Source organism: Thunnus maccoyii, chromosome 24 (assembly GCF_910596095.1).
Source record: "Thunnus maccoyii chromosome 24, fThuMac1.1, whole genome shotgun sequence".
NCBI lineage: Eukaryota > Metazoa > Chordata > Actinopteri > Scombriformes > Scombridae > Thunnus > Thunnus maccoyii.
The window spans coordinates 11,919,972-11,944,451 of NC_056556.1; the positions used below are offsets into that span (position 1 = coordinate 11,919,972).

General features: G+C 42.2%; 1 protein-coding gene across 2 annotated transcripts; it reads left to right on the forward strand.

Moving 5' to 3' along the window:
* Positions 1-17,355: 17,355 nt before the first annotated feature.
* On the forward strand, positions 17,356-22,840 carry LOC121892119 (zona pellucida sperm-binding protein 3-like). 2 transcript variants are annotated; one of them, XM_042404951.1, is made up of 11 exons: positions 17,356-17,875; positions 17,974-18,076; positions 18,503-18,621; positions 18,706-18,824; positions 19,057-19,160; positions 19,870-20,047; positions 20,256-20,373; positions 21,489-21,580; positions 21,781-21,875; positions 22,365-22,517; positions 22,685-22,840. In XM_042404951.1, the coding sequence occupies exons 1-11, from the start codon at positions 17,456-17,458 to the stop codon at positions 22,810-22,812; spliced, it is 1,629 nt and encodes a 542-aa protein (XP_042260885.1). In that variant the 5' UTR covers positions 17,356-17,455; the 3' UTR covers positions 22,813-22,840. The 2 variants fall into 2 exon arrangements, with proteins under 2 accessions (XP_042260885.1, XP_042260886.1); XM_042404952.1 differs by having other exon boundaries at positions 22,368-22,517.
* Positions 22,841-24,480: the final 1,640 nt, after the last annotated feature.

The window sequence follows — 24,480 nt, forward strand, 5'->3', positions numbered from 1 at the left end:
TGGGGGAAGATGGAGGATCAGGAGGTGGAAAAATTACTTTTGTATCCCTTCAGCCAGCACAGTACGGAGTGATGAAGCTCTTTTTAACCTAAATGCCCCCAATTTGAATCTTTCTCCATAAGTGAAGATTTTTTGGTGATGAGGCTGCCTCTCTCGTCATTACGGAGCAGACTTGCTGCAGTGCATGATTGCGAGGCAGAGGGTGTTATTCACTTGACCAGCCCGGACTTGATTCTATAGCAGGGGAGGCGCTCGGTGTGGTGAAAGGAGCCCCGATCAATGACAGGGAGGAGGTGGAAGGAGGAGAAAGTGGTCTGAACTTGTCACTGGGAAAGCGTCATGCTGGGTTTCTTTCAAAATCCAGACTCGATCACTTTCTGGGAGAGAAAAGGTGCCCTGCTTTCTGCAGACTGTGAATAGACTGTGATTGCCTGTGATACAAAGGGACGGGGGTACAGGTAATGACTGTGGTTATGACAGACACCACCCAGCAGCAGCTACATAGCTTGCTGCTTCACAATTTGATTTGGGAGAACCGTTGCCATGCCGACCGTACTATTTGATTGGCGCCCTGCTTTTTTTTTTTTTTTTTTGAGGGAGGGGGGGGGCATTTACATACAGCATTTTCCTGATTCTGGGGAGAGTATTATTTAATACCAAAAGAGGCTCATACACTGTGAACCTTGTTTAATGAAGCAGGAGTGAATCCAAAATGAACATATTGATTGATAAGTGAATTCTTGCTGCATAAATTAATCAGTGGGTTTGTTTAATATCTTGAGTGAATTTTGAATTTTTTATTATTTCTTCCAAATAATCTCACTATGAACTCTCTTTCCAGGGTCGTAGCTGCCAATGAGGAAACTGAGGTTATGTCTTCTGTATTTTTTCTAGGAAATTGTGGGTTTTAGCAACAAAAAAAAAAGCACTTTCTTTCCTTAAACTTCTTCCTCCAGCAGTTGGGTTGTGTTGATAGTAACGTACTTAGAGTTTTATTATAGCCAATCTGTGATTGTTGTAATTTGTTAATATACAACAAAGTGTCAAAGTATGATTTTTTTCTAGCATGAAGCACAATATTACTAATTTGACAGCTAGTCTACACTTCTGTGAATCCATATTCCTAAAACCCTGCTTCGTTTCCTCATGTCAAGGCCACATCTAACATTATGGCTATCAATTTTCTCTAATCCCAGGCCCATGTATCCACATTGATTCAATAATATACTGTCTTGTACCATGTATTTCTCATCTCACTGAAATCCAAACTACACTTTCCCAAGGAATAGAATAAATATGGATGGAGTAAAGCAGCCGTGAGCTTTCATCCACGAGCATGGAAATAAACTCTTGGCCCTCTCTCTCGCCTCACAGGTCGATCATAGGGCTAAGTCCAGGCTTACAGCAGCTTCATCTACGGTTGAGGATGAAAGGAAGAGCTATTTCTGTCCAGCTCTCCTTTGTAATTAGAGAGGAATCCATACGGCATAGTTTCTCAACCAAGTCTACAATTCTGCCGAGCCATAATTTACTTAATTACTCAGAGACGCCTCTTTGATTCAGTCTGTATCAAAAAGAGCTTTTCTGGAGGAGAGGTAGGGAATGATAGTAATTTTGAGGCTGTTTGGCTCCCATTCGCTGCCTTTTTTCCTTATGAGCAATAAACTGATTATAGATGAGAGGGTGTCAGATATGTCTGTTGTGCCTTTTTCACTCAGTGACAGGGCGATTTAAAAGTGAAGACTTCAGTAAAAGTACACTTTAAATCCCATAATAGCAGAAATAGAGCATATTGATCCCATCTTTCTGTCTGCCTAATATCTTTCAGCCATTGTGTAGACCTGAAATGGGAGCAGTTTACTTTGATTTAATTTGATTCAAAGGCTAAATTGGAAATTATATTCACACAGTAGGGACAGAGTTTCACTTTTACAGGCTGAATACTATAATGTTTTTGCAGAAAAGATACATCAAGTTCCTGAAAATTTAAAGATAACAAGCTTCAGTTGAAGATGAAATCCACCCAATCTTGCTCTCTCTCTCACACACACACAAATAAAATCCCAAAACACCTCCACCAGGACTATAAGTGAACCTTAGGGATTTGTAAGACCTCTCTATAGGATCCTTGAGGCGACAAAAGGCGGGGTGCCACTTACCTGCTGGAAACCCTTTTTTTTTCCCTAACCAGAGAGGGAAAACGCCAGGCCTTACTTGAAAGCCTCTCACTGCAGGGCTGAGATTAGAGGACATTCCTCTCTGTTTCCAACGTGTAGAGAGCACGTCAGTGGTCACCGCAGCCCTGATGTAACACGCGGTCTCCAGCATCTTTGAAGTGGCTGGATAAGCTGGCCTTGGACGCGGGCGAGTTCAAAAGGGCCCACAGAGGGATTTTGAAACAGAGGAAGGCATCCAGCTCTTCCTCAGATCATTTCCAGCCTCATTTCCCACAGTGTCAGCGAACAGTCTAAGAGGGGGAAGAAGAGAAAATCCTGGAAGGTTTATAGGCGACAGAGTGACTCAGACATGTGGGTAGATTCATTCTGGGAGGGCAGGGGAGACGCAAAAGGGAAAGAGAGACAAATCTCTCAACAGTTTTGTCATTTTGACATCTTTGTTTCTTTGTTTTAGAAAGACTTACAATTAGAGAACAGCTGGAGTAAGGGTTCAAAGTCAAAAGCATGACAGTTTACTTTATCATCCTGTCAGCTCTCAAGCCAAGTCTTTATCCTGTATCTCTGCAATTAATCGAGTGAGAACGTTTTTGATATCCAACAGAAATGTTGATGATGACGATGAAAGGTTGTAACAAGACTAAGAGAAAGTTAAGTAAGCTAAGTTATTAGGATATATTGTCTGGAAATTATGAAATATTGGATGAAATTTTACATCCAACAGATGAGATATCTCAGCCTAAATAGAGAGACGGACATATTGCACTTAGCATAGCTAAAAAACAGGAATTTTCCATTCCCCCATCCCATTATCCTCCTCCGCCTTCTGTAAGCCAGGTGATCCTGCTGCTGTCATCATTTAGCTCCCTTAATGTTTGCAGAAAGTGTTTACAGTCAAAGAACCGGTGGAACCAAAGCAGAGTTCTCGCAGGACTGAGACAATGAGGTCCAAAGAGGACAAATCTGACTCAGGGAGACGAGGAAGTCACCAGCCACGTTTCCCAGAGCCAAAGAGTCTTGCCAAGGCCTGGACAAGCTTAACAGGCTTTTGACACTGTGCTGAAAATAGTCTTCAGTTTCCCTTCAAAGATAGAAAAACACATTCTGTATGTGCTGCGTATCACAAGAAGGTTAGTGAACTATTAAAGCCCAGGAGACCTACGTGCACATGGCTGCAGAAATCAAAAATGCTACATGTCTTGTGCATCACTGTACACACATTTCCCTGTAATTCAGCATGACATGTTTGGTATCTTTGGAAACTTTGGGACCTTGACTAGAATTCAAAATGAAGTTCAGTGGGTTTGAACAAAGCTTGGCTGTGCACCCTGTGCTTGAACAACAGACCCACCGGTGGATCTGTGTGGGTTGAAGAGGTTAAACCGTAGCCAAGCTGGCAATACTTCTTTGCTGGAAACATAACGTTACAGTAATCACACAAGTGTTATTTTTGGGAAGGTTTAGGCGCATGAATAATGTGTAAGCCCTGGCTAAAGCTCCGGTTCATACTGGAGACAGGATCGTGATTGTATCTGTGATGAAGAATGGGCTTATGCTACAGCAGCTTAGGTATTGTATCAACCACAAAAGCATGTGCTATTATTTAAAGAAGCAGTTATTTTAGATAAAATAGGAATATATATACATGCAAGAAGAATCCTCCACGCTTGTCATTCATAAAATAAATAAATAAACAAAATGCATTTGCATCCTTAGCAATAAAACGCTGATAAAGGGTCAGTTCATCCAAATTACTGACACAGTGCTCGTCGTCACCGCCATGTTGCCAGGCGACCAGGGAAGTGCAGAGAAGAGAAGTGTGTGTGCTGTTCGGTTTGTGGATGAAACAAACGAGATATAACATGTTAATTAGTGAGTTTTAGAGGTGCTGGTGGGCTGATTTTTGTTTCAGAGCCAGAGTAGCTGTTTCCCCCTGTGTCCAGTCTTCATGCTAAGCTAAGCTAACTGGCAGCTGGCTCCAGCATCTGTATTATTCTGCAAAATGTTGAGCTATTCCTTTAATATAAATATGCTGTAACTGTCTGAATGGACAAGTGTTATTTTATGTTTGAGAATATGCAAGTTAGACCTTTGTGATTCAATACTATAAGATCTTTTGGGTCAAAATACTGATTTTTGGTAAAGTAACCTGCATCAATCTTTTAGCAGCTTATCAAAAATGTTCACTGTTCGTGTGAATGTAGCTGATTCCTAACACCGAGAGGGAAATGGTTAGAACTAGGAAGAAGTTGAGCCTTGAGGGAAGCAGAAGTGAGTGACATTAAGTTCCCGTTGCTGCGTCCACCGGCTGCACTGCTGTGGCCATCAAGTTGCAAATTCAAGTTGCCTTGAGCTAGCTTCTCTTTAAGCAAAAACCTGCTCCAGGTGAAGTCTGATCCCTGCGTTGCTCTGCTGGTTACCAGCACCACACACTGACCACCTGCACCAGTGGAGCTTGTTCTGTGCTTTTATGCATTTGATACAGCATACATTTCCTCCTCTGCACAGCCTCTCTGCGCTTCTCTTCACTGGCCTGTCAAATTGGCCGTTGGTGGAAAAGATGGTGGAGCCTGAGCTTTCCTTTTTTTAATATATTTTCCACCGTGGACAAAAAAGAACCCACAGGTTGTCTGTCCGTGTCTAAGTGACAGGTGTGTGTGTGTATGTGTGTGTGTGTGTGTCTGGTCAGACGACAGATCCTGCTAATCCTGTCCGTCCCAAAGGACAGGCAGTGTGACTGGGTAATTGGCCACTGACTGAGCAAGACCACTCTAGAGGCACTGCTTATTGAACCACTGTCAGAGAGAGAGAGAGAGAGAGGGAGAGAGAGAGAGAGGAGGTGGAGGCGTAACGAGACTGGAGAGGGATGGAAGAGGGGACCAGACAGAAAGACAGAAAGTGAGGACAAAATCAAGAGAAAGGCGAGAAGAAACAGGAGCAAAGAGGAGTGAAACAGATCGAAATAAAGAAAGAAAGAAAGAACAGGGGCGAGTGAGGGGGAAGGGGATGAAGAGATGTAGGGAGAGCAGGTGGGTGGGTGGTTTGGGTGAGGTGGCGATAGAGAGAGGAAAAAAAAGAATAGTGAGAGCGAAGAGTGGAGAATTTTAGAGTGACCCTGAAGCCACGGTTTCCTCTTCTCTCAGCTGAAATGTGACACTTTCATGATTACACTGGACCCCCTTTTTTGGGGGGGGGGGCTGGCTTAATCTTAAAAGGATGAGCGGGCGATGGGGATGGAGGGAGAGTAGGAGGAGAGGTGGAAGGCATGGTAATGGAAGTCTAGGTTAATACTTCCCTCCTCCAGCTGGCCACCTAACAAATTGCCTTGTAAAAGCAGAAGCGATGGATAAATAAAGAATGAAATAAAAAAAAGTATATCCCTCCAGCAAATTGGCTGTCATTGGATTATCCCCTATAAAGCAGGATTTGTGGGTGCGTGTATCGGTAGACTTTAGGGTATATGTGTGACCACCTTCTTGCATCACATAGATGTCTTGTGTATGTGTGTGTGTGTGCGTGTGTGTGTGTTAAGAGATGGCTGGTAGTATCAGGCCCAGGCAGAAAGGGTAGAAGGGGAGAAAGGATTGGATGAGCGATCATTGCTTCATCGGCTCCATTAAACACACCATTGGCCTGTAAATCAGGTTGTCACAGAAATACTCATCCAACACACACACACACTCTCTCACACACACACACACAAGGCCCAGTGACAGGCAATCAAGATATAGGCGAGTTTGCAAAGTTATATGCTAGTAACTTTGGTTTAAGTTTATTTACAATGTATTTATATTGAAAAAATAGTCAGTATATAGGAAATTCCTGTCTCTATCTATTCTATTCAATTAAATTACACGTATAACATAAAAAATAAAACTAAAGTAAAAAATTAAGATATAAATTACAAGCAAAATGCCAAAAAAATAGATAAAATCTTAATTAAAAGCTGATCACCACGACTACATGCCTGCTCATTCTTCAGGTTCAGTTAAATTAAAGCTGCATTAATTGATTTTTTTTGGCCAACTGGGGCGGTGGAACAAGCTGAAATATTATATCTGTCACAACATATTATCACCTTACATACAATTGCCAACATTAGCATTCATTTGGAGTCATATTTTGAATGTAAACCCAATATTCACTCTCTTTTTAGCTCTGGTGTGGTCTCCACATAGTCCTGAGGGAAATATCTGGCTCTTTAGCTCCTAAACGCTCCACTATGTTCACCAGATATTCAATAATTTTGTCTGTCTGCTGTTTGGTGCTATACAAGTAGCATACAGTGGGTCTATTAGAGCCTTTTTACTCAAAAAAGCTGCAAAAACAATTAGGTAAAAGAAGGTGACCTATCGTTAATATAGAAATGTTTATTGGTGCAGCTTTAAGTTAAGTTTTAGGCCCTTTAAAGTTTGGTTATAATTGGGAAAACCAAAGCCATTCGGTACATTTCTGAGAAAGGCTTTAGTCATAATTAGATAAACTTCAAAGTCATCGAACCCAGGTCATCACACTTGAAGGCAAATCTTTATATTCACCTGAGACACATCGCTTTCATTTTTTACAGTCTCAAGAGACCGGGCTGTTGAAGTTTTACAACATAAACAGAAAAGTTAGCTTGCCCTTTCCAGTCTGATTGGTACTGGAAGTTCCACCCACTGGATGACACTAAAGGACACATAGTCCTTCTACAAATATGTATTTCATCAGAGGTCAGGGGTCAGAATGTCAGCGAGGCTGCGGTGGAACAGTCAGTGTCTTGCTTGATTACTTCAGCAATACTGAGGTAAGACCAGCTGCCCTCCAGGTGATCCCGGATTGAACACGCTGTTGGTGCCAAGGACTGAATCAGCAGCTTTTTTTGTTATCCGATATCCCTTCCAACTGCGGGCGGTCACGCCCTAAGAGAGAGCAGAACTCCAGAAATCAAAGACCCGTCATGTTTGAGAAAGTTTAGAGTTGAAACGGAGGAAGAAAAGGTCAGAGAAAACATTAAAAGATAAGAGAGGGATCAAGAAAAAGATGAGTATGGAAGGTCGTTGAGTGGGCAGAGGAGGAACAGCTTGTCCGAGCCAAAAAAAATCAATAAATGCTTGTGAGTCAACAGCACGTGGGTGGTCAATGGCATGATTCAAGCTCATTAGCACAGCGTTTGACTTGAGTGTTTGACCTTATACCCAACCATCCCACTCTCACAGTTTTTAGCCTATATGGTGCAACTCTTGACACTTAATGAGCTATGCAGAAATTCTTCAGTCGGACAGACCCATATGTTAATTGAGGCAGTTTTTTGGCATTCGACTGCAGCACAGCAAATCAAACTTGACGAGACTTCAAGGAAAACAGGAAAAACAAACACTGTTGTCATTACATTACAGTGAAAGGAGCAAAAATTGAAGCGCACTCATCATTACAGTGAAAGGAGCAAAAATTGAAGCGCACTCATTACTCCAGTATTATTCAGTATTGCTTCAGGGAGGAAATTTACTTTGTTTTTCTGCAGCTCCTCTCCAATATCCCTCAGAAGAAAAGCAATATACTGTCAAACAAAGAAACATCCCAGTCAGTTTTCCATCCTCCCTTACAGTCATTTAAAATTAAATTAAAATGACTGATAGCAACCAATCAATGGTGGTAATTTCAGCAAATGATGCAACACTGTTTTAAACTGTAGTAAAATATTGATTCAGCTGAAGCCTGCAGTAAGCCATTTATCTTCCATTAAAAACAATCTCTCATAATTACTTTAAACTGCATTTTAGTATCATGGTAGGAGAAATCAGCCGGAGCTATTGTGTGCAACAAATTACATGTCATTAAAATAAAATATATTAATGTATGCACTCATCTCGCGGTCCTGGAGGTTTTGAATAAAATGCTATAATGTATGCGCTCATTTTGAATTCCCTGAGGTTCCTCTTGATCACAGCGACAATAAAGATCGGCTCTTACAGTCGGGCTGCAGAGTGTCTTAGTTCAAGTCCTGCACTTTGACTTGCATTTCAGCAGGAATCTACCCTGTTGAAGTGTCCTTGAGCAAGACTCCGACCCCTCCGAGTGTGTTACATATGCAATAATAAATCATTCATAAGGGTGTGCTTGAAAATATAGTTGTTGTTTTTTTTATCCTACGCTTGTATATTTAAGATTGTACCTTTTTTGAAAGTCTGTATATTCAGGTATGCGCATGCAGGCTTAAAACTATGAACATTTAGGTTTCTACTTGTAAACTCTTCGCAAGTTTGTGCAGCCATTTCTTTTGCCATCAAGCTCAATTCTGCAGTCTTCACGGAGCTAGGTAAAATGACCTGATCCTGAAAGGACGGGAGCAATTGCCAGCTTCATAATGTTAACATGATGTTACAGAGTTAGCATTAGCTTGCTATTGAGTTTATCTTTATCTACTTTCGTTCATACCAAAGATAAAAAGTTAAAAGTCAGATGTCCGTGAGTGCGCAGACACATATATACTTGCATGATTTTCTGCCTCACAGTTTGTAATATTAAGTTTAATGGAAGTGAAACTGGAAAATTTACAGACAGAAACCTACATTTTCAGGCTTTCGCGTCTGCAAGCACAGACCTGACAAAACTTTCAGAACAGAGTTCGCAGGTTCAAACTTAAATGTACAAACTTACAAAACTAAAATGACAAGTATAAAACTCTATTTTCAAGTTATGACTGATTTAATACACCATATTTGTTCTAGGAGCAGGAGGTCACCATTTGAAATTCTTTAACCCTGACCTAGGTATAGAAACAAGAGTCTGCAGTTACTGAGTGGAAATACAATGTATGAGAACAGTGGTAAATAATCTCATAGTCAAACAAGGCTCTGCCAGTTCCTGGTTTGACCTCTCGATGCAGAGACTGCAGCCTGCTTCAGTGGCGTCTGGCTCTCAGATAAACTCAACCAATTCAATTTAGCTCAATTCAATTCAAACCGTTGTTCCATCAAAAGGCCATTTGGTTTGCTTTGAAGACAGATTGACAATAAAAACTTATGATCAAAGTGTATGTCAAATCGGTGCAACATAAAACAACTGCTGATAAGACCCCACATGGGAGATGATTGCATAACACAGTACAAACAAGTCTCATCATGTCAAAGTACTTATATAAGTAAGAAATCTCTTTAATAATAATAATACGTTTAATTTGTACTGCACTCGTCATTCATAGTGAAACTCAAAATGCTGCAGTATTAATAAAATAGAACACGCAACATGAAGAAAATAATAAGAATAGGAGAAAGATGAAAAATATGAAAATGTATTATATCCAATAGAAGTTGTTGTTGAAAGACCTGAGCACATTAGAAAGCTATTAGCCTTTTCTCAAAGATTTCAGTTTCCTGTCTCACAGCAATAACGTCACTGCTGCTGCTAGCTGCATCCAAATATTGATTCAAATGTCTAACATCATCCGGCTAACGTGTGAATTATGCTTTAGCCTGGATTTTTGCTTTGATGAGGAAATCACAGCCTCTTTGATGACCGCCGATGATGCCTCCGGCCAGTTCGAGGTAGCGGGCAGAGATCTTTTGACAAGGTTAACAGATGATCAGTAAAGAGTGGCTCCCTGTGGCCCTCCTGTGGCCCCTCCCCACTCCTTCCTTCTCCCCAACAGTATCAATCAATACCTGTTAACAAAAGCTCTGCGGGGGCTCCTCTCCACTCTCTGTACTCTTATTCATATTTCAGGATGTTATTAGAGCACGCCACGAAATGTCAAGATCTTTACAAGGTAAATATCTCTCTCGAATGTCACAGGGAGAGTCGAGAGGGGGTGAAACTACTTTTCCTCTCCGCTCTGTTTTTCACTGTCAGAACTGCGAGCTGCTGACATTAGGGTGAGAATGATTTCTCTGCCAGCGGCTATTTCACAAAGTCGTTTGTTTCTGCCATGTTTCCAATGATCATATTGGCGTGGGCGTTTGCATTTTAATGGATGGCTGCAGAGCCTGCTGCACAGGGGGAGCTGCTAGTTTTTTAATGTTAAAGGGACCTTTAAGATAAATACAAGGAATAACAGTGTAGAGCTGGTCAGACAGCAGGGAAGAGACGTGGAACTGTGCAAAATGTGTAATCTAAGTTGGTGCATGTGCACCAGGCCACTACAATTGCCTGAGGACAACTTCCTCCTTGCTGCGCCTTTGTTGAGCTCAGCTGCCACAGCAGCAGAAATGAAACAACAATGAGATGAGGCGATGAGGCCGCCTGTTTCCAGTCTACACACTGCCTCGCACAAGTCTTCCTCATCTCTGCGGCTGGTAAATCAAGTGGATGACAGTCGTGTCTGGAAAAATATAGATGTGATCAAAGGGCTGTGATTAACGTTGCCGGCCTGCAGGTAGGCAGCATTCATAGCAGGTTCAAAGCTCATTTCAAGTCGCGTGAGGTGGGCTCAGCTGCGAGAGGGGCCTGTTGATCAGAGGAGGATGAGAGGTGGACATGCCTCCATCTCTTCTCCTCCCTCTTTTCTCCTCTTGTCTTCTCTGTTTTACACATCAGCAGCGCCAACACCGACAGCATCACCCAGGACATGAAATGTGTATTTCTACCAGGGATCATGTCTATTTTTGAGTTGTTAGTTGTTGTTTTTTTTCCCCCTTACTGAATATCTGTGTGATGCTCCCGAGCGACAGCTTCGCCTGCCTGATCAGCGAAGCAGAAAGACAGAGAGGAGAAGGAGGGAGATGAAGAAAAAGAGAGAGAGAAAGAGAGAGAGAGAGAGAGAGAGAGAGAGAGAGAGAGAGAGAGAGAGAAATGGTGGTGTTTCAGGTGATGACAACATCGTCGTCAACCTCTGGGATTGTGGGTAATGAGGCTCTCATGGGAAAGCCAGGCGCTGCTGCCAGCTCAGTGATGTCACAGAGCCGAGATGAACAAGCACTATCAAAGATTCATTTGACAGGAAGCAAGTTGCATTTTCTAAATATCTCTCCCTCCTCTGTTCTTGCTTCCCCTCTTCTTCGTGGGTGATGATGCGGGTGGCAACAGCTCCTGACTGACCCCATTCGTCGTCGCCTCGGTGAGGAAGACGTCTGTTTTCCCTGCGTCTGACAATCTCTCGTCTTCGCTTTACGTTTACCAGCTGCTTTTCCCGCCGCAGCTTTTCACTTTTTGCCACACACACACTAGCCATCTGGGTAATTACGAGGTACAGCTGACAAAGCCACCGCTCCTGTTCTATTTACTACTCGGCTTGTTGACAGCACAGACGAGTTCTGTCTGTTAATCTACTGTACACCCCCCCCCCCCCCCCTTGCTTTTAGCACCTACGCTCTTGCAGATGAATGTTTTTCATGCATGAGCCTTATATATTGTAACCGCTCTCATTTCAATTAAAGCACCTGGCGAGTCAAAGGATGCAATTGTCCAGGATAATTGCAAGAACCTTGCGAGAAATTGCCAGGGCGAAATCTCCCCAATTATTCTGTCCATTTAACATCTTACCTCACATCCTAAATTGATCCTGTTGGCATCTTCAAGGCCTCAATTTGCAAGGCTGCTGTGGTTGGAATAAACCGTGTCATTCTGTCTCTTCTGCCTCTGTGTGTGAAGAGCACTAAGCAGGGATAAGGGAGAGTCGAGCTTCAAGAACCAGAGCAACACACCTTATTTTACCTACCACCCTGTACTTACCCAGTTGTACTTGTGGTTTGTTCCTCTCTAAACTGCAAGCGTGTGCTTATAGTGAACTTTTGGTCCCACAGTGCCACCTATTGATGAAAACAAATTCAAGAATTCACAGTAGAATATATGGAATGGGTCATTTTATCCCAGCATTGCCTTTTTCTAGTTTTTGGTAGCCAAAGTAGCCCGCTAAATATTAGTTAATAGTTTGCATTATTCTTGCACAGTTTCCTTTTTAGAGGCAAGAAAGAGAATTAAATCACAAAACGGTGAAAACAAGACATTCAGTTGCCCTTCTGTATCTGTCTGGATTTGCTATAAAATGGCAGACTTAAGTTCTTCAGACCATTTTACCCAGCAAAACTAGCCAATTCGTTTGTGGTCAAAATGTTCAAATATTGGTGAGGTCACCACAGGGGGACTTCAAAGGAGAAAAAGGGAGTTGGATCGGAGGGCAGCAGAACAAAACTATTAAATCTTTCATCCTTTCCCACTCTCCTATAACCTTGTTGCGCTGGTGGAGCTGAGGTCTAGACATTGTGGAAAGGCAATAGCCATCCATCATGTCCGATTATGCCGTTTAGATGTAATTGCAAACCCGTAAGGATTGCTGCTCCATCCTCATCCCTGCACACATAGACACACACGCTTAGATGCACATGACAGCGAGCACAAACACACACATACACACACACACACACACACACACACACACACACCTGCAGGGGAAAGAAAGGGTAGAATATCAGTGTTGGCTGTGCAAACAGAGAGAGACACATACACACAGAGAGAGAGAGAGAGCAGGCAGCCACCTCCATACACATTTCACAGACAATCAAATTAGAGCTGGAGTTCGATACATCACTGACAAATTGTTTATTAAACAAAAGGCTTGAATTGCAGCATAACTGAGAGAGATTCAAGAGACAGACAAGTAGGGACTTTTATGTGACTGTGTGCGTGTGTGTACTTCACGCAGATATTATATGCCCATGTAAGGAAAGCTCTTTTCACTGTCTTTTGCGCAAACAGACCATTTATGTCCTTTTCTACAATAGTCCTAGCTTTTATTTATAATGCACTGCAAAGACATAAACACACGAAATAAAACAATGTCAATGAGGTCATGAGCGGAGCATGACACCAACATTGTTAACACTGTTAGTGTTTGATTCCCAATGGGGCCCACCCACGTTCAGATGGTACTGTAAAGCACTTCGGTTAAAAGCGTCCGCCATATGTTATGTTAATGTTCATTTGTTTCCTGTCAACCCCAGCGTTTCACAGTGAGGAACCTACAGGCCATATAGAAGTATAATTCATATATCTCATTCTATAGCAGCACAGTTTTAAGAGGGAAACTCCACCCAGAGGAGTGGAATGTGCACTAAGATGCACAGTACGCAGACATTTATCATTTCCTACTGTACATTCTCCTCTGGAAAGGCATTGGAATAGATTTGGAGCTAGATATCAAGAAATACTCCGGCCAGGCTCGAAAATAGCTCTGAGAAGAAATATCTGCTCCCCAAATGAAGGATAATCAGTTTCACAGAGGTTACATTGGATTCCAAACAAGCAAAAACCTTTTCAGTCCAGCTACAAAACAACACAGCTACTTATGGCGGAGTTTAGGAAATGGATTATGCTGCGTGGTGACCTAGTCATGATAAATGTGTCTTAAGTCATGAAAACATGATCCCAATTTCTCTACAAAATAGCTAAATAACTACTTCTGTGTTGTGCAATCCCCTCCTCATAGCTCTGGAGGACAAGCAAGTATTCAGGGTTTCATTGGCAAAACTGTGTTTGTTTTGCACCAGGAGAGGTTTGAGAAGTTCCAGGGGAAGTTTTGAGATGTTTTGACACATTTTTTCCCCATGACTCCGGATCTCCATTGAAATCCGTTGTAAGATTTGCGGATTTGAGGTGCTACACCTGCCATACGTGAAAGAGCAAACTACAAAGTATAACCACATTATCCTCAGTGGAAGGAGTTGTCACGGAGATGGTTTTAGTTGTTATCACATGACAATATGGTTACATGATAAAAGGTCGTAGTTATGGATTATATTAGATAAATATTAGAGTTTTTTGTAATTTTATGTAGGAGTCATAGCACAATAGAGCTTTGAAGTGGAGCTTCCCGCCAAAAAGTAAAAGTTTAACATGCCTATTGCTGCTGAAGCTCTTTATTATTATGACACATGACATCTGAGGGTTGGAAGATTAATAAAACACAGCTAAATATCATCAGATTAGCTCTTCCCTAGTGCACAAATCAGATTAGATGACAGGGAAAATGTTGTTCCCTTGAGAGAAAGTTTGGCGCCCATGATGTAGGGCGGAGCAGGAGGCTAAAGGTTAGCTCCCTGCTCTCCCGCCTCCGCATTGTTCCTCTGCGCAGGGCGATGACACCTGTCAATCAAGCGGCGCTGAAGACCTTTATACATTGACAAAGGCCATTGAGCAAGACAACGATCCCTTCATGAGAAATGTCATGGATGTTGTGATAAAAAATGAAGTCGGGCTGTGTGTGGAGTAGGAACAACCTGAAAGAGGTGGTTTTTTGGGCTTGTGTCAAGAGTGTGTTTGTGTCACTGTCGCCTCGCTGTGTCACTGTGGCTTTGTGCTAAATGATACAGCTGTTATTGCAGTGTGGGGAGATCATTATCCCACTAGTGTGTGTGTGTGTATGTGTAAGCAACGTGCAGATGTGTATGTGTGTGGCTTTGTGTGTGGTCGGTAGGTGACGTGGTGTGATGCATGTCTTTAATAACAGTCCATTAGCTCTCTGCATGTGTGTTTGTGTGTGCGTCTCTTTTGTATATGGGCTGCTGCTTGTATGTAGGCATACTTTTGTGTGTGTGTGTGTGTGTGTTGTGTCCCGGTGACTGCGTGGAAACAGAATGTGCGTCCTTGTGTGGCAACGTGTTGGAAATGGCCGCTGATGGGCCGTGAATCAGAGCCCAGCATGCTGTTATTTCATGTTGCTCCCACTGGGACGGGCCGAGCACCAGCCGGGCTGCTGTCTGTTATCCCTCACCCCGAGGTTCACTGACCCCAGCCATATTTTTCTTCTTTCCCTCCTTTGTTTTCACTTTCTCCTCCCCCCCCCCCCCCCCCCCCCCACATACTGTGAATTCTTCCTTCTCGTCAGGCCTTCTCACTTTCTCTTCTCACTCTCACACTTCTCTCTTTTTGCTCTCCATCCATCAAACACATATTTCATCTTCACCCTGTTAAAGAAGATGCACATATTAGCTCCCTTTTAAAGATTGCCAAAATACCAAGATAGTTTTTAAGCAGTGGCACCAGCGTCCAAAAACACATGCCAGTAGGCTACATGTTGGAAGGCAATATTTCTCTCAGAAATATCTCCCTGTCCCACGCAAATCTATTCACCGTCGTGTGAGCGCTGACAAAACGCATAGAAATCCGCTGATCTTGAACGCTGTTCGCCCACCACAACAGCAGGCCATAACTAATCCATCTCCCACTACATGTTTTTAATGAGCCTCCATAACTGTAATCCGTATGGCGCAGTGCGACATAGGCCAAATTGCCCTGTTTCCATGACTTTGTGCTGTCAGCAAAATGTGATGAGGGACGTTTGTGTGTGTGTGTGTGTGTGTGTGTGTGTGTGTGTGTGTGTGTGTGTGTGTGTGTGTGAATACTGTCACCGAGCATCTGTGTTGTCGATGTGCCATCCTAGTTGACGACTTCCCATCTGGTAGAGTGTGTGTGAGGATGTTAGTATGTGTGTTTATTGTCCAAACAGAAGATTTTTCTTATTTACCTGCATCATCCTGTCCTTGTCTACAAATGCAGCAGGATTATTGGGAGGAAAAGCTGATGGGAGTAGCAGCAGTGTGTGTGTCTGTGTGCGTGTGTGTGTGTGTGTGTGTGTGAGTGTGAGTGAGTGTGGAGGTAGAAGCTGCCAGGCCCTTTCAGAGACCCCAGTAGGGGCCACATTAGGGCCCCCTGGGGGCCAAATTAGAGGCCGCTAACCAAGTTAGAGATCGGCAGCAGAGGGGGCCTGACTGGCAGGGATGGACTGATCTCACTCCAGCAACCCTGAACCAACACACACATTACACACACACACACGTCCTGTCTTTGTTTTGCCACTGATCAGCAGAAGATAAAAGCCAGTTCCTGACAATAGCAGCCTCTATGTTGGGGAGTCTGCAGGGAGATCCTGACAGAGAGGTAGAGCTATAATGTATTCCTGTAGGTCAGCCTAGATTAGTGTGTCTGTAACAAGGGGAAGTGATTTAAACTCATTTAGCCTTTAGGACAGGAGTTTCTTTCAATGAAATTTCATTATATCCATATATGTTCTTACCAGAAAAAGTACATCCATAAATGATGAGAAAATATATATTTTTGGATGATAATGGTAATAACATTAACAGGAAAATATACCCAAAAGGTTCTACCAGGAAACACTGACATGTATATACCAGATACTTCCTGAAATGCAAAAAATTTGCTTGCTATATTTAAACTAAATGATCCTTATTTGGATTTGATATAAAGTTATATAGAGTTTCCAAAAATGCAATTATATGAGACTAAATTTTACATTTCTAAAAGTGTATGACATGAGGCACATGTCTATATGGAATATGTCACCCAATACAGTATACTATAAGTATCACATATTGTAGCTGCAGTGAAGTGATAGAGCAAGCACATTCAGAATATATACCTTATTAGTGTCATAAAAAATGATTTTAAAGAAACTCGAGTGCAGTTGAAGAGTTTAAGAGGTTATTCTGTCATTACTGGATGTCTCACCAGTGCACGATTGATAACAGGTGGAATAAAAAAAAAAAGTGTGATTGACATGCCTTTTGGCCTTAAGCCACGCCCTCCCCCTGTTTCCTGTCACATGTCACACACACACACACACACACACATACACACATACATTTGATGGCGGTGACATTTGTGAAGTCCTTGCAGAGGATGATTATAAATCCCAGTTTTATGAGCGACTCTGCTGAACTCTGCAGACTGTTGACCCCATCGCCTTGACATTTAAGACCACGCAGCACCAAAAAACCCTGGGTTCCAACTCCCCGAGAGTGTTGATTGATTTGCCTCATGAGGGCAGTGAAAGCCACTCACTGTTAGGGTCGGGCTTGTTTCTGTTTATAAAAGTCGCTGTTCATTATCGTCATGACAAGTGGAGATTTGGCAGGCCTACAGCCTCAAACATTCAAGGAATCCAGTTTGATTTTTTCTTTTTGTTTTCACCACAGAACAGTATTTTCTTTATGAATAGTTCTGAATCTTTGAAATGAAGATGGAAGCAGCTTTGGAGAAGCTGCCATACAGTATATAAGATTAAAATCCCATGTTATCTGGGGTTGAAGCTGACTAGACAGGCTATAAATGTGACCTTTGGAGTGCACAGCCAAGCAGCCACCATCTCATTTGCAATTCTATTTGGTAAAAAGGAAGACAAGAAAGGAAAGCTTCAAAGATTGAGACCTCCAGGCTGGAATCCAATCAAGTCATTAGTAGTAGGTGGAGCCTGAGCCAACTTCCCATATCTTAGTTTTGGTCAACAGACAAAAGCAGTAGTGCTCCCTTAAACACCAAAAACCCTGGTTTTTGTGTGATAAGTTGTAATGGGGTTCAGAGAAGCGGTGTTGTTAGGGTTTGTGCTTCTCTTCTCAGGTGGAAATCTTTGTGCTGCTTCACAAAACTTTAGCATCAATGAAACTCTGAACCAAACCCTACAAGAAGAAGTGACACAGCTGCCAAGATCCCCACAGATAAGAGATCATCAGTCAAACCGGGCGGAGCACGGTGATCCCGTCCGTTCTCCTGTCACCTACCGGCTCAAAACCTACCAGCTCAGGAAGCCAGCTGTTAGCGCTGACAAACAGAAACCTCTCCGGCCTCTTTCAGAGCAAACTTTTCAAAACCAGCAGAGATCGGAGGCAAGAGAGCTGACCCCAGAGCTGCTGGAGCTGAGGGGAACAGACCAAGTTCAAAAGTTGATTCAAGGCCCAAATCTGAACCCAACAGTCAAGCAGAAATCAAAGGTACTTAAAAAAACTTTTCATCTTAATGATTTACATGCAGCCTTTTTGATCTATGAGCCCTATAAGTTCAGTGTGAATCAATTTAAATTGTATTTTAGGTGCTGGTGAAGTTTGAGCAGAGGGTGCCTGTATCAGCTGACAGCGTGGCAGTGCGCTGTGGTGAAGGAGAGGTCACCATAGAGGTCAAACAGAACTTCTTAGGTAATGGCTGCCGGAATTGATCAGTTGTGAGGTTTTCTTTGCTGGGAGAAGGGCGGAGGAGGCTGCTGTGGCCATTTCACATGCCTTTTCCTCTGTTCCCTTGATGTCTGAAAAACAAAGGGTCAGGCCCGAATTGGAAAATTGAATGGAACAGTGAAGATGGGACACTCAGTGCTGATTACTGCAAATGGCACAGACTATGGACTCGGCGATCAATATTATGTTTCCTCTTATTTCTTCACTCCGAGAAGGGGGGCATTCTGCTTGCTCAAATGTTGTCTTCACAGCGACGCATTAAGAAACCTTTTTATTTGTCCTGTGGCTGAACCTGCACTTGCTGTGAGTGTTATTGACTGGACCAGGAAAAGAAATGGCCTCAGGTAATGGTCTTGATTTAAGCTGCGCCTTTTCCCTCTTTGTTCTTAGGAAACGGTCAGTTGATCCATCCAAGAGATCTGACCTTAGGAGGCTGCGCCGCACTAGACACCGCTGACCACATCCTGCAGTTCCAGACGGTGCTACAGGGCTGTGGCAGCACAATGAGGGTGTGTGGCTTTCTGTTTCTTTTACTGCCCATCTTTTTCTTGTGTATTTGAAGTCGCTGTAACGTTTTTGTGCTCTCTTTTTAGATGACAGAGCAGGCCCTCATCTACAGCTTCTCTCTGATGTACTCTCCAACACCCATCGGCAACACCTTCATTTTTAAGACCAACCCTGCTGAGGTGGTAATTCAATGCCACTATCAAAGGTAAAGCCTCATTATTTGGCATTATCCCCCCTCTTTTCCTGCCAAGTCCAAATCTAGCCCTGCTATTAGCGCAGATTATTGTCATGTTTACCTCCTGTCTACCTGTTTTATGTTATCCTCTCTCTACTCATGTCTTTCCATGTGAGTGAGTTAATATGCCTGGATTTAAAAACCACCTCCATGAAACCACTCTCTAGTGAAATGCCCGTCCGTCCTGTAATTGTCCTCACAGGAGGCATTATGTGAGCAGCACCGCCATGAAGCCTAACTGGAAGCCGTTCGAAGCCACAGTCTTAGCAGAGCGGCAGCTGCACTTCTCCCTGCGTCTCATGACAGGTGGGGACACGTCAAAAAAACAACAAACTTTGAGCTGATGTGGAGAAAAAAAAAATGCAAAGAAAAACCCTTTGATTTGCAGCAGGCAGTTTGGATAATTTCCCCGGCGACGGGTGTAATTGCAATCACTCAAGGCCTTGCAGACTTTGCTGTGACTGTTTAAAGATGCTGAGCGGTGACTTGATAAACAGGAGTGAAACTTTTGATGCATGGTGATGAGCTGAAATTACATGCCTTGTAGGCTACGGCTGACCCGACAGGGTCACTTCTACATGAAGTGATCAATAAACAGCTGATTATGCTTTCTGGTTCATTCCAAACTATACGCTGTGGATAGCAACTATGCCAAATTGCTGTTCATCTTTAAAGGTTACAGAACTTCACCCCACTCTTGTGATTGACTTATTGCAAGATTTGCATGGACTGTATGAAGTTAGGAAGGAAATCAGAGAAGTTGTAAACTAGTTTTAGCAGCCACAGACCCTCATCTGTGTTTCTTATCCAGGTTAATGACGATGCTACATCTGTAATTCATTTATTGACTTCTTTAAAGTACGTTTGCCTCATTGTTACAGTACCTATATCCTATTCTCTGCTGCTGCACAGACCAAATCTTCCCCATGGGCATCATTTAAGTTTCATCTAATCAGACTGATGGCCCCAGCATTACTTTTCCATTTTATATTTTTTTTCTCCTCTATTTAATTAGAGGACTGGCAGTCACAGCGGCTCTCCAGTGTTTACTTCCTGAGTGACGTGATGCACATCGAGGCGTCGGTTCTTCAGGGTCACCATGTTCCAATGAGGGTCTATGTGGACAGCTGCGTGGCCACCGCGAGCCCCAACCCCAATTCTCAACCCAGATACCCCTTCATCAAAAATTATGGGCGAGTATATTTGAATGGGCCACAAACAGACACTAAATGTAACAGTCCAGTCAGCTGGTCATGATAATTAAGATTTATGTTGTCTGCTGTATATACACTTGCATATCATACACTGTACCTATTAAGTGCATTTATTGTCCTGTGAACAGTTGGACTGAGTTTCTGTATTTATGAATATGAATCATGTGCCTGCATTTTGCCATATAAGGTGTTTAACTGATGCTAAGCTGACGGGAGCCAAGTCTTACTTCATGCAGAGAAGCCAGGAGGATAAACTTCATTTCCAGCTGAAAGCCTTCAGGTTCCACCAAGATCACAGGAATTCAGTAAGTACAGCTAGTGCGAGATGTGTTTAGACAGATTAAAACTACAGATCATGTATCACGACTATCATGTAGTCAGACATTTGACTTTTCTACATTTTGTTCTATTTTCTATTAATGTAGTCTGGTCACTGCAGGGAGGTGTGTTTTGATGGGACAAACTTGTGGTAGCTGAGGTGTTAGTTTAACCTTTTTCTTTCTGGACTTGTGTTTGTCTCTCGAGTGTTATATTGGCACCTACTATATACATTGGTAAGTGTTGTTTGAAGCCCCTAATGTTCTCGGAGGCACCGCTGTGTTTAGGGCAGTTTCTGAGATGCTTAGCTCAAATACTTTCCAGCTGAGGACATGACTGCGCTCTTAGGTAATATTAAACTGAGTAATCTACAATATAGGTTGAAGACGCCAGAATGGATCTGGGCCATGTACAGTATATGAGCCACTCAGAATAAATTTGATGCATCAGTACAATCAGGTCATAGGAGGAATTTCTGCACTGAATCAATCTAAAGTTTGAAAAACTGGATCATTGGGCCAAAATAGGAATTCTTCCAAAAGCAACAAACCACTGTCAAATCCATCAGGGCCTTTTAAAAACTGTTTGAGAATTTGGTCTGAGACCAAGATATTGTCATATGGAGAAACTATATATGTGTATATATAGATGGTAACATCAGACCCAAAAATAAGGGGGAAAACATATATATCATGCACTGTTACTGTATATTTTGCAGCAGATCATGGAGACTGAACTATGTTGACATTAAATAAGACTTTCTTACATTCCCTCTAATTTTGATACACAATTTTCATCTAACTGGGCGTGTTCTAAAAGACACCAATGTTAAAACTACTTAACATCTCTAGATTTGGCGCTTTAACACCAAAAACAGTCAGGATTGGATCTGGTGTACATGGTTTCACCAAGATTTCAGATAGATCAAAAGATTTTAAAGTAGTAATTTCCAATGTTTGGGTAATTCCAACAAAAAAAAGAGAAAACAAAGCCAATGTCTACTGATGAGAACATCTTGGAAAGTTTTAAGTTATGGAGATGCAGTCTGTGTAATATTTCTGGTACATCAATGTCTTTTCATGTCTTTTTAACTCCCTCACAGCTCTACATCACATGTCACCTGAAAGCAACAACCGTCTCTGTTCCCATCGACTCGCAACACAAAGTCTGTTCATTCTTGACTGAAGCCAACAGGTTAGTTCTCACAAAGATAATCTATGAAATGTAACTAATGCAGCTGAATGTTTGCTCAATTACTTTAATTTGGCAGGTTTTCTGTCATGTTTAAATGCAGGTGTTCACCCGTAATACTGTAACAATCGCATTGCTGTGACTCTGATGCGTTGAAAAGCTTTACTCAGTCTCTAACAGAAGACATTTTTGGCTCTGGACAGATGGGTGGCATCAGGTGGAGACAATGAAGTGTGTAGCTGCTGTGAGACCAGCTGCAGCAAGCAGAGACAGAAAAGAAGCCTTGCAGCAGATACTGGTACATTTTACAGAAGCTAACCCCAGTGGGGGAAATTTTGACACCATCTCCAGTGCAATCATGAACAAAGCACTTAGATATACAATATTTTCTCTCTTTTTTTGGGTGCAATCACCCACAAAAAGATACTACAAAAACATATGTTTATGCTCATTTTTTTTTGATGTTCAGAAGGCCATGTCTAACTGGTGGGATGCTGTCTGAATGGTCCTGAGGTAGCAAACTTGATGTTTCTAGTAACATGTAAAATCAGCTGCTGACTAACAGACAAGCAGAAATTCCACCCATGTTTAGATGAGCTCACTTGCTTTAATTTAGCATACATGCTGTTTATGCGTCTTTGGAGGATTGATTTTGAGCTAATCCCTTTTAATTGTCTGACTAACCAATCAGTCGTGTTGTGAATAGTTGAATCAGCGCACTAAATGCACTAAGTAGTTTTTTTTTTTTTTTTTTTCTCCCCCTCTCATGCTCCCTATATCGGGGTAGAAGGTCTTTCTCCAGGTCTGCAGTGGGAGGGAACAGCTGCTCTGGGGCCCATCCTCCTGGAGGAGAACATTGTGCGAAATGAGCTGACGGAGCTGTCCGAGTTTCCTCCAGAGTCATCCTCTCTGCTCCACAAACTTGAAGTGATTCAAGGAGGTATGAAGCCACTAAACATATATATAACATAACTGCAAAATGCATACATATTCACTTTTTCCAGTGATTTCTATGCTGTGCTTACCTTTCTGCTCTCTAATGCTAAAAGCTGCAAGTAATGGATAAGATGATGTTTATTTTCTGCTCTTTTAATCCTCTTTCCTCAGCCTCCTGTCCGTCGATAGCCCTGCTGTGTGGAGTGGGAGCAGCGCTGGCTGTGGTGTTGCTTTTTTTCATGGGTACGGCCATTTGCAGCAGACTACGCAAACCAGCTGGATACTCTGTTTGCACCTGATTTAGGACAATAAAACATTTATAACCAAGCCTTATTTTTCCTTTTTTCATTTTCTTTTGAGCAGAACTAGCTAAGAACATAAGAGTGAAAGAAAGAAGCAAGCAGGGGAGAACTGTGACCATAAGGGCCTTTTCACACTTGAAAGTCTTAACCAAGATCCATGTTTGTTACATTGTATCCATTTGATCTAGTTAGTTTTGGTTTCACATTGCAATTATGCAAGCGCACTAAAGAACCTTACATGACATACCTGAGTCCTGTTGCCATCACCTACGTGGGCTGCGTCCCCCTATACTTGACATTGATTGGTTTGTAGACGGGCGTGTGTCTGATGTAGGCATGTTGTCAGTTTGGCGGGTAGCCTTCTATCGCCGTTTAAATTAATGGAGAAAAATGAATGAGCAGATTAATTTCATTGCCACTATATTATACTATACTGTGTATATACTACATTTTCTTTATCTTCAGGTGGCATTGCTCTTCCGCCCTCTCATATCCTCTCTCTCTCTCTCATCTGAAAATACTTGACTTTCTATAATGTCGTTGGACCATATTTCAATTAAAGACTTGGTCTTCTCTTCTCCCTACGTGCTACTGTGGCTCTTTTTTTTCTTTTTTCTTTTTCCATGACGATAGCCTGCTGGAACTTCCTGTAATTGGTCCGATTACAGGAAGTTCCAAACCATTCTGAACCATCCAAAAAATGTTATCACACTAGAAACAAACCCAACTGTGGTTCAAATAATCTGTCAAATGATCATGATTATGACACATGAAACAACAAACACAACTTGTGATTCAAAAAAATGTACTGCTTGAATGAATTTACTTACCACGATCGAAAACAGCTTTTCAGGTCAAACTCAGCGAAAGTATCATGTATCCTCATAATTTTTCGTGGTTCTGGTAAGTGTTGCATGCTGTATGTACTGACACAGTTATCAGACTCATACACTGTGGCCTTCAAGAAAATCGCTGTGTTACTTTCGTCCTGTGTTACTTTCAACCCGGTTCTCCCCCACAAATTCTGCGGACACTGGCTTTGCTCATCAGGATGTAGCTCAACTAATGACAGTATTTCTGCCTCCGAAAAACATATTTCACTGCAGAAGATACCTGCTCAGTATCTTTACAGTTTGATTCTCAGGTACCTGCACTGTATACAACATTTAGTGGCTCGCCGTGGTTAAAAGGGGTTAAGCTGTGGTGTCCAGCCTTGCAGAAAATGACCTGGCCATAAAATATATGCTGTGTACACAATGAGCTAATCTATATTGCTCTATCAATCAGAATGTTTTGGCGGTGGACAGGGATTTATGTTGTTGTTGAGGCATGAAGAGATAAATATACAATATATACAAGTATATATATGCAAGTACCATACAGGCAAATGTAGAGGGAATAAAATGACCCAAAGTGCTGGCCTCTATGCTGAATTCATGCATGGATGATTTGTATGGTTAATTCTTAGAGAGCTTGCAGCTCGTCCAGCCATTGTCCTGATTTCAGGGAGATAATTCAATACACACCATTACTGTAGAGTTGTAATTCACTTGAGCTGCATGAGATTTTTCCATCTTTATACTAATCCACATCTAAAACAAAGAAAAACCCTCAAAAGAATGAAATGGAAAAGCAGTGCAGATGGCTCCATACTGTGAGGTAAAA